Source organism: Rattus norvegicus, chromosome 15 (genome assembly GCF_021556685.1).
Source record: "Rattus norvegicus strain SHRSP/BbbUtx chromosome 15, alternate assembly SHRSP_T2T, whole genome shotgun sequence".
NCBI classification, from domain to species: Eukaryota; Metazoa; Chordata; class Mammalia; order Rodentia; family Muridae; genus Rattus; species Rattus norvegicus.
In genome coordinates, this window is record NC_141548.1 from 22,496,639 (window position 1) to 22,509,379 (window position 12,741).

The following is a 12,741-nucleotide window of genomic DNA, read 5'->3' on the forward strand; positions in this document are numbered from 1 at the left end:
AAGTGAAGTATGGAATCATGCAGCTCTTCTGTCCCTGGAGAATCATGCACACGCCCACACACAGATACATACATATTCTTTAGCGCCTTCAGGCTTCCGATGGAAGAACCGGAAGCACTTATCAGTCACGCAGTGAAGAATACAGAGGAGCTGTTTCTCCCAAGCACTGAACAAACATCTAACTTAAGTTTCAGCTTCTCCATCTGTGCGCACTTACGACTGTGATACACTGTTACCATAAGAACTAGAAGAGCGCTTAGTCCCGTCCCTCCCCCGTACCGAGGTGCTGCTACAATCCACGCTTCTTACACAGCACTGCGGTCCAGCCTCCAGGAAGCCTGAGTGCGACTGCCAAACCGGCCAACCACCCAGCCCACCCTCCTGTGCGCCCACCACTCTCAGCAGCAACCCCAGCACCTGCTGCTTCGGCCAGCCCGGTCTTAAGGCTCAGATGGCATCCACTACTGCAGGCGTAGCCCTGGGCTCCGTTAGGGCACATCATGGGTAGCGCTCTGACCTGCGCCTTCAGCGGGGAAGCTCGGAGCCTGCCCAGCCTGCCAACCAGGCCCTGCCCGTCCCGCCTCTCGCCCCCTACAGATGGGGCCCTGCGCCTAAGAGATCAAGCAGTTCCTGGACTCCTCCACCACTTAGAGCGACCTTCAGCAAGGCCCTCAACCTCACCCAAGGAGATGGTCCTTGTAAGGAAGGACAATTCTCACCCCACAGGAGACATAAATGTTCAATTAAAGAGTTTACTTTAGACCACCAAAAAATAAATAACTGTGACATGTTTAGCATTATGTGTAACATACAGTAAGTACACAAAAATGTCACCTTGGAGCTGTTCTTGGAAATTAAGTTGACGAGGATAAAATAACTAAGGTCACAGAAAGGAGAAGAGAGGAGTAGCAACGGGAATCTTAAGTGGTAGACGCTAGTCTGCACCCACCGTTGGCTACAGTGGTCTTTTTTTTTTTTTTTTTTTTTTTTTGGTTCTTTTTTTCGGAGCTGGGGACCGAACCCAGGGCCTTGCGCTTCCTAGGCAAGCGCTCTACCACTGAGCTAAATCCCCAACCCCGGCTACAGTGGTCTTGGTGAAGGACGAGGCCCTGATCCCGGAATTACTGCATCTACATGATAAGTGCCTGAAACCCACAACCCACGCAGGAATTCTTGCTCAGTGTCCAATCCTAAAAAGGCCTAATGTTATCTAAGTCTCTAAAGAAGTAGCTGTTGCAACTTGTGCCAGTGCCCTGGTAGGGAAACAGGACAGTTAAGTTTCTATGTCCCCATCAATCTTTTGAGAACAGGAACCTGCTTGGCACAGGCCTAGGGAAACAATACCTACTTAAAGCAGTTTTCTTCATAGATGACACTCCATATCCTCCAAGCGTCCGGCCCCTTGTAGCCTGTGTAGCGCTCAGGGTTAAGGAGTAAATCCACATACTCAGCATCGGGGGACTGTATGTCTGCAAAACAAAATGTTCCACCAAATCTTACCTATTTCAGAACATTTTAGAAGGAAAAATGGGGGGGGGGGGGGGGGGGACAGATCTCTAGAAGTCAGTGTAAGTGACCGTGGCTGAGATGCCTAATAATGGGGACGTGGGAACGTGAAACCTCTAGAGGTCACCTCCTATAGCCAGGCAGGACCCCCAGTGGAGGGACAAAGACACCAACACACTCACAAAGTTTGTGACCCAAAATCTGTCCAATCTAAAAGAAATGCAAGGACGAAGATGGAGCAGAGACCGAATGGCCAGCCAATAACCCAACCGACCCGAGACCCATGCCATGGGAGAGCGCCAGTCCCTGACACTGTTAATGATGGCCGGTTAGCCTGCAGACAGCCTGGCATAACTGTCCTCTGAGAGGTTCCACCCAGCAGCTGCAGACACCACAGTCTAACATCAGACAGAACTCAGGACTCTTATGGTAGAGGTGAAGAAAGGATTATGGTCCCCAGGGGGATAGGAACGCTACGGGAAGACCAAGAGAGTCAACTACCTGGACCCTTGGAGGCTCCCAGAGACTGAACCACCAGCCAAAGAGCACACAGGCTGGTCCTAGGCACCCAAACTCACTTAGCAGATGTGCAGTTTTGTCTTCATGGGGGTCCCCCCCACATGAAGTGTGGAGTTCGCACATGAAGTCCCCAACTGGAGTAGAGACTGTCCCTAAAGCAGCTGCCTACCTATGGAATCTGTCCCCTAACTGGGCTGACTGCCTTGTTTGGCTTCAGTAGAAGAGGATGTGCGTAGACCTTCAGAGACTTGATGTGCCAGGGTTGGGGGATACCAAGGGAGGCCCCCCTCTTAGAGGGGAGGTAAAGGAGGAATGGGGGAAGGGATTATGTGAGAGGTGGGACCAAGGAGAGGGGCAGTGATTGGGATGCAAAATTAATAAATAAATATATTAATGGAAAAAAAAGAAAATATTTTTCTAGGTGAAAGAAAGAAAGAAAAAAGAAAGAAAGAATTCTATGGAATTTACTATTTAAGAAAATGTCTGAGTCACTCCTGACCAAGTATGCAAATACTGAAGATGATGTTTGCCCACATTGGTATGGCCGCTCACCACTGACTGGGAATGAAGAGAGGAGTGTTTCTTGGGAGAGCAACACCTTACACAGGTAAAACCCTGGGTCTAATCCCTAGCACTAGACAAGGAAAAAAAAAGGACACTAAATATCACACAGCCACATACAGGTATTTCTCAAGTGAGACACAGAAATATTCACATAAAATGACTCTGAGCTAAACTCAGAGAAGAGATGCTCATTTTCAGATTTAGGGAACAGAAATAAGACACCAGGACTACATGGCATGTATCCTACTACAAAAAGGTGTTTTGTTTGCTTGTTTGTTTTTTGATTTTTTGAGACAGGGTACCAAAGAGCCACCAGCCTCTGCGTCTGGAGTGCTGGATTAAAGGAGTCCACCACCACCCACCGTTTTCACTAACTTTTTAAAAGCTCATTAGTCTATTACTATAGGACCATAGAAATAATATCAAAATTCAAATTTGACTTAATTTTGCTTAGGCAATGCAGAGACACATAATGCAAATAGTAATAAAAAGATAGTAGAGAAAGAAGAATTAGAGCAATCAATAAATCTTGGTCAAAGTCCTAACGCATTATAAGGCTGTGCAATTTCAGCACTGGCTGCAGACCTAACGTCATGGCTCAATATTCTCTGCACTAAAAGGTTCACAGTCCTGCAGGCATCTGCAGGTGACGTTCTCCTCTTTCCTACACTTAGCCATTCTTGCAAAATGCAAAAGAAAGAACTACTTGATACATGAACCTGCAAAATGTAACAGGTAATTTTTTATAGGAACTGTTTTTAACGTCTTTTACCTGTGATAAGAAATACAGGTAATGATATCGGCCATCCCCACCATATTCAGTGAACCGGCACGTTACATTCACAGTGCTGCGTAACCACTGCAGACTTCTGTTCCCAAAACTTTCCTACCACCGTAAGCAGAACTTCTGATCATTTAACAATAAACTCTCCATTCGCCGCCCCAGCACATAACTAACCGCTAACCTACTTCCTGCTGGGAGGCTGCAGTCCCAGACAGTTCTCAAGTGCATTCACAGGGTGGCACTCGTCTCTCTGCGCCTTCTTTCAGCCACCGAGTTTCCACGGTTCCACCGCATTACAGCATTTGTTGGAAGCTCGTCCCTTCTTACGGTTCAACGGTATTTACGTGTATCATACAGAACACATTTCAACTATTTTTGCATCTGGTGAGAGACACACAGACCATTTTACCTTATGCATCTTATGAATGAAGATTGGTCTCCCCATGTCTGAGCCTTTCTCCAATGCTTTTGAGTTACGTACCAAGGGATGTCATTGTTAAGTCCTACGGTTCTATGTTTAGCTTTCTGAGGAGCCGTCATGCTATTAGGACCTCGATGTTTAAAATAATTTTAATTATTATGAAATTATTTTTTTAATAATTATTATTCTGGAGCAGCTCTTGACACGGCACTTGCCTAGCATCCAAGCCTGAGTTTAATGCTTAATACAATGAATGGAAAGCAGGGAGGCTGAACGGGAGGCAGGCAAGCAGACAGGAAAGAAGGGAGGTGGGTGGTTGTATTCCTAAGGCATCATCTGGAACGTAATGCGAGCTCTGACAAACGCCATACCATCAACTTCACAGAAGCTGTCTGAAGAATCATCGTGTTTCGTCCACTGAAGAACAGCCTTCTGGGTCTCCTCACTTCAAATAAGGAAAATTGCATTATTCTCTCTTGCAGTTAACTGTGATGCAGAAAAACAATGGCTTACGAAGGGCAAATCACCTCAGAGATTCGTCCACTGCTCCGAGCCGCTCAGCCTGCTCACACTCCTCAAGGAGGTTGGCTTCCTTGGAATACTACACGGAAAGAAAACAGACTGACTACATTTTAAAGCCGCTTCTTCCTTCTACGGACTTGAGACAAGGTCACATTATGTAGCTGACTTCACCACATAATTTCCCAGTTTCAACCCCCTGAATGCTGGGATTATAGGCCAGAGTCAGGCAACTTTAAGGAATTAAAAGCTAACCAGGCTTGTTCTGTCTGCCCAGGCTTCAAAGTTTATAAAATGAGCTCTTACATCCAAAGAGTAGGTGAAAGGCCCTTTGGTCTCCTGTTTTTGTCAGAAACACATTTTTCTATTCCATTCACAAAATAAAGGTCTCTGTGACAAACAGGGACTGAACTGCCCACTTCTGAGGAAAAGCTTCTGAGGTACATGGAAGCCATGGGGTACATCAGAAGGCAGCGTCCCAGTGACCTGACTGTAAGCTCTGGCTTTCTCTTTCCTCATGGCCGTGGCTGCGCTTATCACGTGTCTCGGCTTCCTCCTATGCCATGACTGGAAGAACACCTTATACCAGGTCTGTCGGTAGCTATCTAAAGTACACGCTTTAACACTATTTCTCATGATATCGAAACACCCACATTCATTTTCTTCCCACTAGGCCTGTATTCAGCACAGACCAAGCTCATGAGACTTGATAACATCACCAAGTTGGAAATTATTTCAGATGAGATTTGGCACGTGAGGGAGGCATAGCCATAGACTGAAAATGATTTCAAAAGAAAATTTTAAATAAACATCAAAGGGCCAGGAGACGGTCCAACAGATAGACATGCTTGTCATTCAAGCTCAATGACCTGAGTTTGATCCCTAGAGCCCAGGTAAGAAGCCAGGGGCAATGGCATCTATAATCCCAGCATGCCTACAGTGACGGGAGGCAGAGACAGGAGGAGCGACCAGAAATCAGGACCAACTGGCCTTGAAGACAGTGTCCAGCTTGCAGAAGCGAGAGGCCCTGCCTCCACACACAAACACACGGCCAAACACACCCAAAACTATTTAATGTGTTTTTAATTTATTCAAAAAAATATCATATGCCTATGTATACTTATTGAAATGAAAATTTTTAAGTCTTATCTAAATTCTTTAAGTTAAAATAACTTCTTAGTACCATTTAGTAATTTAATCAGCTTCTTAACTACATTTATCAAACCTTACAAGGTTATGGAAATATTTCTAAAGGACATTTTTTTAAAATAAATTATTATTTTAAATTTTTTATAAAACTAATCACAATCTTCAGAACTATATTTGATGATTAATGTAGTCGAAATGATCGAAACTCCAGCTGACTATTGAGTGCAGATATTTTCTAACACCCTTATGTATGTGTGATAACTCATGTCTCCCAAGTTCCATTCTTTGAGAAAATCCTGAACAGCATTTAACTTAATTCCAAAGTCTCCTGATTTTGTATTGTTCTTAAACGAAATGATTTAATCCAAGCTTGGCATTTAAATGATCGGGAAAGTGAAGTGGGAAACGTGGATGAAACACATCTGGCCATCACCGTTACCTACTGGATAAGGGGTCAGTAGGTCTGCATCTGCCGCTTTGACTTAAACATCTTATATAATATCCTTAAAGGAGCGCAAGCTGCTGAATGTAAACTAGCCTCCAAGCCATGTCACTAAGGAGAGTAGAAAGAGGGATTTTCCAAATTTCCATAGACATCAGTCGCATCGGTAAGTGCGTACCTTGTAGCTCGCAGACTTAATTCCATCAGGGACTTCATCCTAAAAGAGAGCGTATTCATTGTATCTTCTGGAAAAAGACTTTAAAGTCTTATAACGAATGAGAAAAATTCCCAAATTACTGGAGACTATTTTTAGGTAAGAAGAGTTAGAAATCCTTAAATAATTTCTTTAAAGTAAGTAAAAATTCAACACGTATGGTAGCACACGGCTCTAATCCTAGCAGTGCAAGGGCAGAGGCAGGAGGCTATGTGTACTTGAGACCAGCCTGGCCTGCAGTGCAAGAGCAATGAAGTAAGAGCTTCTCTCAAAAAACAAACAAGGAGAATGCAAGGCCCAGACACTGCTGATCATGTACTTACTACAGTCCCATGGAAATATAAAATGCTTACAAACATCCCATAACTCTTGTCAGCGTGCACACAAATGCAGTATCAGGCTAATTAAGCCGTGACTATTATTACTATTATTATTAATTAAATAATAAAATTGTAATTCTAAATAGATTTTACAGGGCTTAGAGACGGCTCAGACAGTAAAATGCTTCCCACAAAATCATGAGAACCTCAGTTTAGATCCTCAGCATCCAAGTGAGAAGCAGGCTGGAGTCAGCCCCTGTAATCCCCGTGCTGAAGAGGCAGCCACTATCTTGCCTCACCAGATATGCAGGTAAAAGGGACAGATAAGTTTCGTATTTACAAGTTTAGGTTTGTAATCTGTAAACTGAATGTTACATTTAAGCAGAATCAAATAATAGTGTGATTAATACTGGCCCTTTCTGAAAATCTGTAAAGAATGAAAAAACCGGGGCAGTTCTTACAGAATGGCAGGGTTTGACAGCACAGTCTCTTCTTCCACATTGGTTGATGTCATTCCAGAAAGGACATGGCTTCCTCAAGTTTACCTACAAAAGAATAGAAAGTTATAAAAATATAAAGCCCTGAGAGCATAAGTGATGGTCAGCATCATGGTAACCATCGGCATCATGTTAACTGTGGGCGTCAGGATCACGTGTCGTGGTTATGTTTTATCCAACACTACACTGTTTCTCCCACTGTCAGGTTTCCTTGTGTGTATAAACGTGTAGCTGCTGTAAGTCTGGTGAGAAAGGCATAGACCACCACTAAACAGACCCTGGATGGACGGCAGCTGAGAGTCAGAGCCCAAATCAGTGCCACACAGCTCCTATTTAAGCAAGAGAACAGAAGGAACTGCGGACCAGGTTTTCCAAGCTCTTTCAGTAATGTGCTCACTGACCAACTACTGTTAAGTGTTTAATAAATCCAAAAGTGCTTCCTCTCAAAACAAAATATTTAAAACAGTTGGAGCCCATCTGATGGCTGACAAAAGTTTTGAGAACACAGCAATCTATTTTACCCTTCTATTTCAATTTATCCAGATAGTTTCTACCTCTAGAAATTACTGAAGCGAAAACATCAGGGCTGTGGGAGAGTTCAGTTGGTAAAGCACACACAAGGGCGTGAGTTTACTTCCCAGAAGCCCTGCAAAAGAGAGCAAGCAGGGTGGCTTACGCTTGCAGTCCCAGAGCTGAGGAAGCAGAGACCAGATTACAGAGACCAACCAGTCTAGCCTACTGTGAGAGCTCAGGCCAGTAAGAAACCAAGTCTGGAAAAGACAAGTGCACTGAGAAACAACACCCACTGCTGTCCTCGGGCCTCCTAGTGCACAGGCTCTAGTGCGCACACGAAGTCTAGTAGGTGGTTCTCAAGTTTGCAGACAGCTCCTTTGTGAACCGAGCTTTCCTACTGACTTTGTACATTTTAAGAGTCAGAGGCAGCCCAGCAGGTGAAGGTGTTTGCTGCACAAACTTCACAACCTGGGCTTCAACCACAGAACTCACGAAAAGGTGAAAAGCATACGAAGCTGTCCTTTTACCTCCACAGGCAAGCCATGGCATATGCACTTGCATGTACACACACACACACACACATACACACACCTGCATGTATACACACACACACCTGCATGTATACACACACACACCTGCATGTATACACACACACACATGCACCTGCATGTACACATACACACCTGCATGTATACACACACACATATGCACCTGCATGTACACACACACATATGCACCTGCATGTATATACACACACATATGAAAGTGCATGTATACATACATACATACATATATGCACATGCATGTATATACACACATATATGCACCTGCATGTATATACTCACACATGCACCTGCATGTATACACACGCATGCACATATACACACATGCACATACGCACATGCACATACACATACACATACATACTACATGCATGCACATACACATACACATACATACTACATGCATGCATATACACACATGCATGCACATACACACATGCACATACAAATGCATGCACACTAATTTTTTTCTTAAACTTTGTACACATTTAAATAATTACCGATTTCAGTAAAAGTACTGAAGTGCAGTCATCTAAGCAAATATAATCACCCAGTACAGCGTACCTATATAAGAAATTGAAAGTACCTTGTAGTATCTAAAGTAGTCACTTTCAAGGAGCTTTTGTAGTCTTGGGAAAAGTCTGTAGTTATTAAACTTATCGATGGTCTCGACATCACAGGTACAGTCATCCAGGTAACCACTAACCTGTTAGAAGAAAAAATAGAAAAAAAAAAACATTGTGTTTAAAGGTCCCTGATGTCACAAGGCTCTTTTCCTCGCACAGGCACCATTTTTAAAAGCCTGCTACCCGGCAACACTAAGACAGAGCATGTCAATGACCCAACGCTGTTGCTCTTCTCCTATCTCTAGCACAGCACGGTGGCACTGCAGGCTCAGCGGAGCTCTGGGTACACAGAACTGGGCCCTGAGCAGCCGCCCCATAGCCCCACCGCCCAAGACCCAGGGACCTGAGCAAAGGTTGACACTAAGATTAAGAAGGAGCTGGAGGTGCTGAAGGGGCCTGCAACCCCATAAGAACAGCAATGCCAACCACCCAGCGCTCCCAGGGACTAACCACCATCCAGAGAGGCCACGTGGACAGACCTCCAGCTGCATATGTAGTGGAGGATAGCACCAATGGGAGAAGCCCTTGGTCCTGCCAAGGCTCAACCCCCCCCCCAGTGTAAGGGAATGTCAGGGTGGGGAGGTGGGAAGGGGTAGTTGAATGGGGGAACACCCTCATAGAAGGGGGGAAGGGGGTGGGATGGGGGTTTATGGATGGGAAACTTGGAAAAGGAATAACATTTGGAATGTAAATTTAAAAAATCCAATAACAACAAAAACAAAAAAGAAATAAAATTTAAAAAGGAGAGAGATATATCTCCCTGTGGCTGGACCAAGAAACAAGGAAACTCAAATCATACTTCATCACAGGAACTGACAGACACAGTAATCAGAAGAAAGATACAGAGAGGGGGTGGGGCAGAAATAAATGCTTCTGAATCCCTAGAGCCCATCTCCTACTTATGCCTGGCTATCTGGAGCATCTTATTCTGAGTGTTCTGGGACTTGACTGACTGACTGTCACTGACACTCTCTCTCTCTCTCTCTCTCTCTCTCTCTCTCTCTCTCTCTCTCTCTCTCTCTCGTTTTTCTAAGGCTATGTAGCTCAGAGACAGCTTGGTGGATGTATAAAGAGAAGAAATACTAATTAATAAAACTCACTTTTAAGAGTGACAACTCCAACACTGGGCAACATCGATCGGGGTAATAAACCGACCACAAATGCTTAGCATGGATGCCGTGGCCCCACCTCCTAGATCAAACTACTGCCTTTCTACACAAGGATGGAGTGAGAGTTTAGAACCAGCCGATGTCACTGGCTGCAAAACTGAAAGCTTTGAGCATTTATTGGGAGTTAAACACCCACTTAATGAAAGTAATGTGACATAATTAACAAGTACATAATGATTCAAGAAGCAGAAAGAGAGAGAAATGCATCAACCCACAATGCTTTGGTGTGGCTGTTTGCACTGTAAACGACATTGGAAATAAGGAAGTGCCCCAACGCCTCTCTGAAGAGCTACTGACAGCGGACGGATGCGGAGACTTTACCTTAGGGATGTGGTCCCTGGAAGGTTGCCCATGCTCCCGTGGCTGGCCACACACCCCTACATACAGAGCAGCACAAATGGTCCTCAGGGGATAGGGATTTTGTTTGTTTGTTTTTGTTTTTGTTTTTGTTCTTGTTCTTGTTTTTTAAGGATAGTCAGGCATGGGCTAGAGAGATGGCTCAGTGGCTAAGAGCACTGACTGCTCCTCCAGAGGTCCTGAGTTCAAATCCCAGCAACCACATGGTGGGCTCACAACCATCTGTAATGGGATCTGATGCCCTCCTCTGGTGTGTCTGAAGACAGCTGCAGTGTACTCACATAAATAAAATAAATATTTAATAAATAAATAAGAAAACAAGTAAAACTTGATTAAAACACTGAATTAACATTTACCCTTGGAGTATGTGAAATCCTATAATACCTTCATTTAAGAACACTGAGAACTAGTAACGGGGTGGACAGACAGCTCGGCAGTTTACTGACTTTTCTCGTCTTATTTTCTAGCAATCTGATCCATAAGCCCTATCATTCTACCTTCATTCCTTTTGAGTTTGTAAGGATAGAAATCTCTAGGCTTTGCTTTGACCTAAAGTAACGACACAGAAACAGCAGGAAGGGCAAACCAGCCTGCGAGTTACAAAAGGAAAAAACAGGAAGGCTGGAGTTTGAGCCGACCTGAGCCAACCATCCCAGGAGCTCACTGACAAGGTGGAAATAAATCTGCAGGATGTCGCTAAGAACTATCACTTTCAGGACACTCTTAGGTGCTCTCCTATCACTGTGGGGTCAACGCCTCTCCTGGGAGCTTCCAGAACATTCCACAGAGTGCTGCAGTATTAGAACTAACTCACTCCCCTGGCTGTGTCTAGCTCATCATCTAGAACTGCAGTTCTCAACCTGTGGGTTGAGCTCCCTTTAGGGGCCGTATATCAGAAAAGCCTGCATATCGAATGTCTACATTGCAGTTCATAACAACAGCAAAATTACAGTTATGAAGTCGCAATGCCATAACTTTATGGTTGGGAGTCACCCCAACATGAGGAACTGTATGAAAGGATCGCAGCATTAGGAAGGTCGGAACCCTTTGAACTAGAGTATAAAATCACAGAGACAAAGTCATGTTTGTTGACCTTTGTGATCCCAGCCTGTGGCACTGTGCTCCCGGAAGAGACACAGTAGATCTCGGTGGCCATTCCTGCGGTGGGCAGGTGAGTGGATGGTGCTGCCTGCTGTCCCAAGCTCAAGAGCACAAGGAGCAGTAGCGTGCTCACAAGGCAAGGAGCAAAAGCAGTACGGAGGACCCATCGCGCCTCACTTTCTGCCTGTCCACATGTCATTCTAAACTGTGCCAGAGGAAGCCCAGAGCCAGGAAGGAACACAAGGTCCCCTAGACCAGAGGTGGCACACAGCCAGGGGACTGCAGAGAGACAAGAGGCAGCACAATGGGACACTTTTTTTTACCCTTTACCCTTCATGTAGAATAGGTCACACTCTCTACTACAACCAAGGGTAACAGGATGGCCAAGGAAGCAAAATAAAAACAACAGGGTTTCAACAGAGCACTCAGTGAAGAGACAAAGACACTTGGAAATCCAAGCCAACTGACAGTTCCGGGATGCTGGCCAGGAGGTGAGGCAGAAGCCCATCCTTGGAAGAAGCGTGACAGGTGTGACATCAGCTAAGTTCTAGAAACTGGGGAACAATAGGCAGGTTACCAAAGCCGTCATAAGCAAGGGCTATGTGGCAGAAACACCACTAATGCAACCCAGACTCTTAGAAACAAAAGAAAAGTCCCAGGACGAGCGACAAGTGCTAGATGAGACAATCACGGCCTGGTGCTATGCTTCAGAACACACTTCAGATCCTGTACCATCCCCGCAAGGCACAACCCTGCCTGACACGCAATCAAACCTTTGGAAAACAAAAATCCTTCTCAACCTCCCAAGTGACCAATACCTACTAAAATCTGAACTAGACTTTAATAACCAGCTTTGGGTAGGAAAACGAATAATAGAGGTAAAAAGGCTCACAGTGGGTAGACAGAAGCTGTGCCCATAGCCACACCCACTTTGAAGACCTACTCTGTGAGAGCTGCCAAGCCTCTGGCAGTGCCCACTGCAAGCTCCCAAAGGTCGGTCTCACCCCACCATAGCCACTGTGCTCTGCAGTTAGTTAGGCCTATCGGGGTTTAAGACCCACCTCTGTCACTGAGCTTTCCATAAAATAATAACTTCCAACTTGCAGGATTAGGATCAGAACAGCAAAGAGAATAAACACTTGATTGTGAAGCATCACTATTAACCCAGCTCCATTACTCTCTGAAGCAGCCCACATTCCCCTAAGGAGGAAGGTATATAGCCCTAGTTTGCAGTCAAAGATTCTAATGCTGTATTATTTCAGCTGTCCCACTGGAACGAGGGACCAGATTATGGAAAACTAGCATGGGATGGAGGTAGGGAGGCTGAGTCATATTCTCCACTGACTACAGTTGACTTAGTCAAATACAGTAGGCAAGAAAAGATATATATGTAATCACAGATATACATAATATAACCTGTTGTCCCCATCTTTGTGATTGGTATGTAGACAGCTTGAAGGCTGACCACACTGTGTAA

General features: G+C 44.7%; 1 protein-coding gene across 4 annotated transcripts in view; it reads right to left on the minus strand.

Annotated features, from left to right (window-relative positions):
- Ero1a (endoplasmic reticulum oxidoreductase 1 alpha) overlaps window positions 1-12,741 on the minus strand; it is a 37,651-nt gene that overhangs the window by 16,941 nt on the left and 7,969 nt on the right. For all 4 annotated transcript variants that reach the window (XR_015637867.1, NM_001433862.1, NM_138528.2 and 1 more), the window contains 6 exon segments: window positions 8,598-8,717; window positions 6,900-6,983; window positions 6,083-6,121; window positions 4,322-4,395; window positions 4,166-4,239; window positions 1,349-1,469 (listed from right to left, as the gene is read on the minus strand). Coding sequence is in view for 3 of the 4 variants with exons in the window: in NM_001433862.1 (NP_001420791.1) it covers window positions 1,349-1,469; window positions 4,166-4,239; window positions 4,322-4,395; window positions 6,083-6,121; window positions 6,900-6,983; window positions 8,598-8,717 (512 nt within the window). In the remaining variant the exon portion in view is untranslated.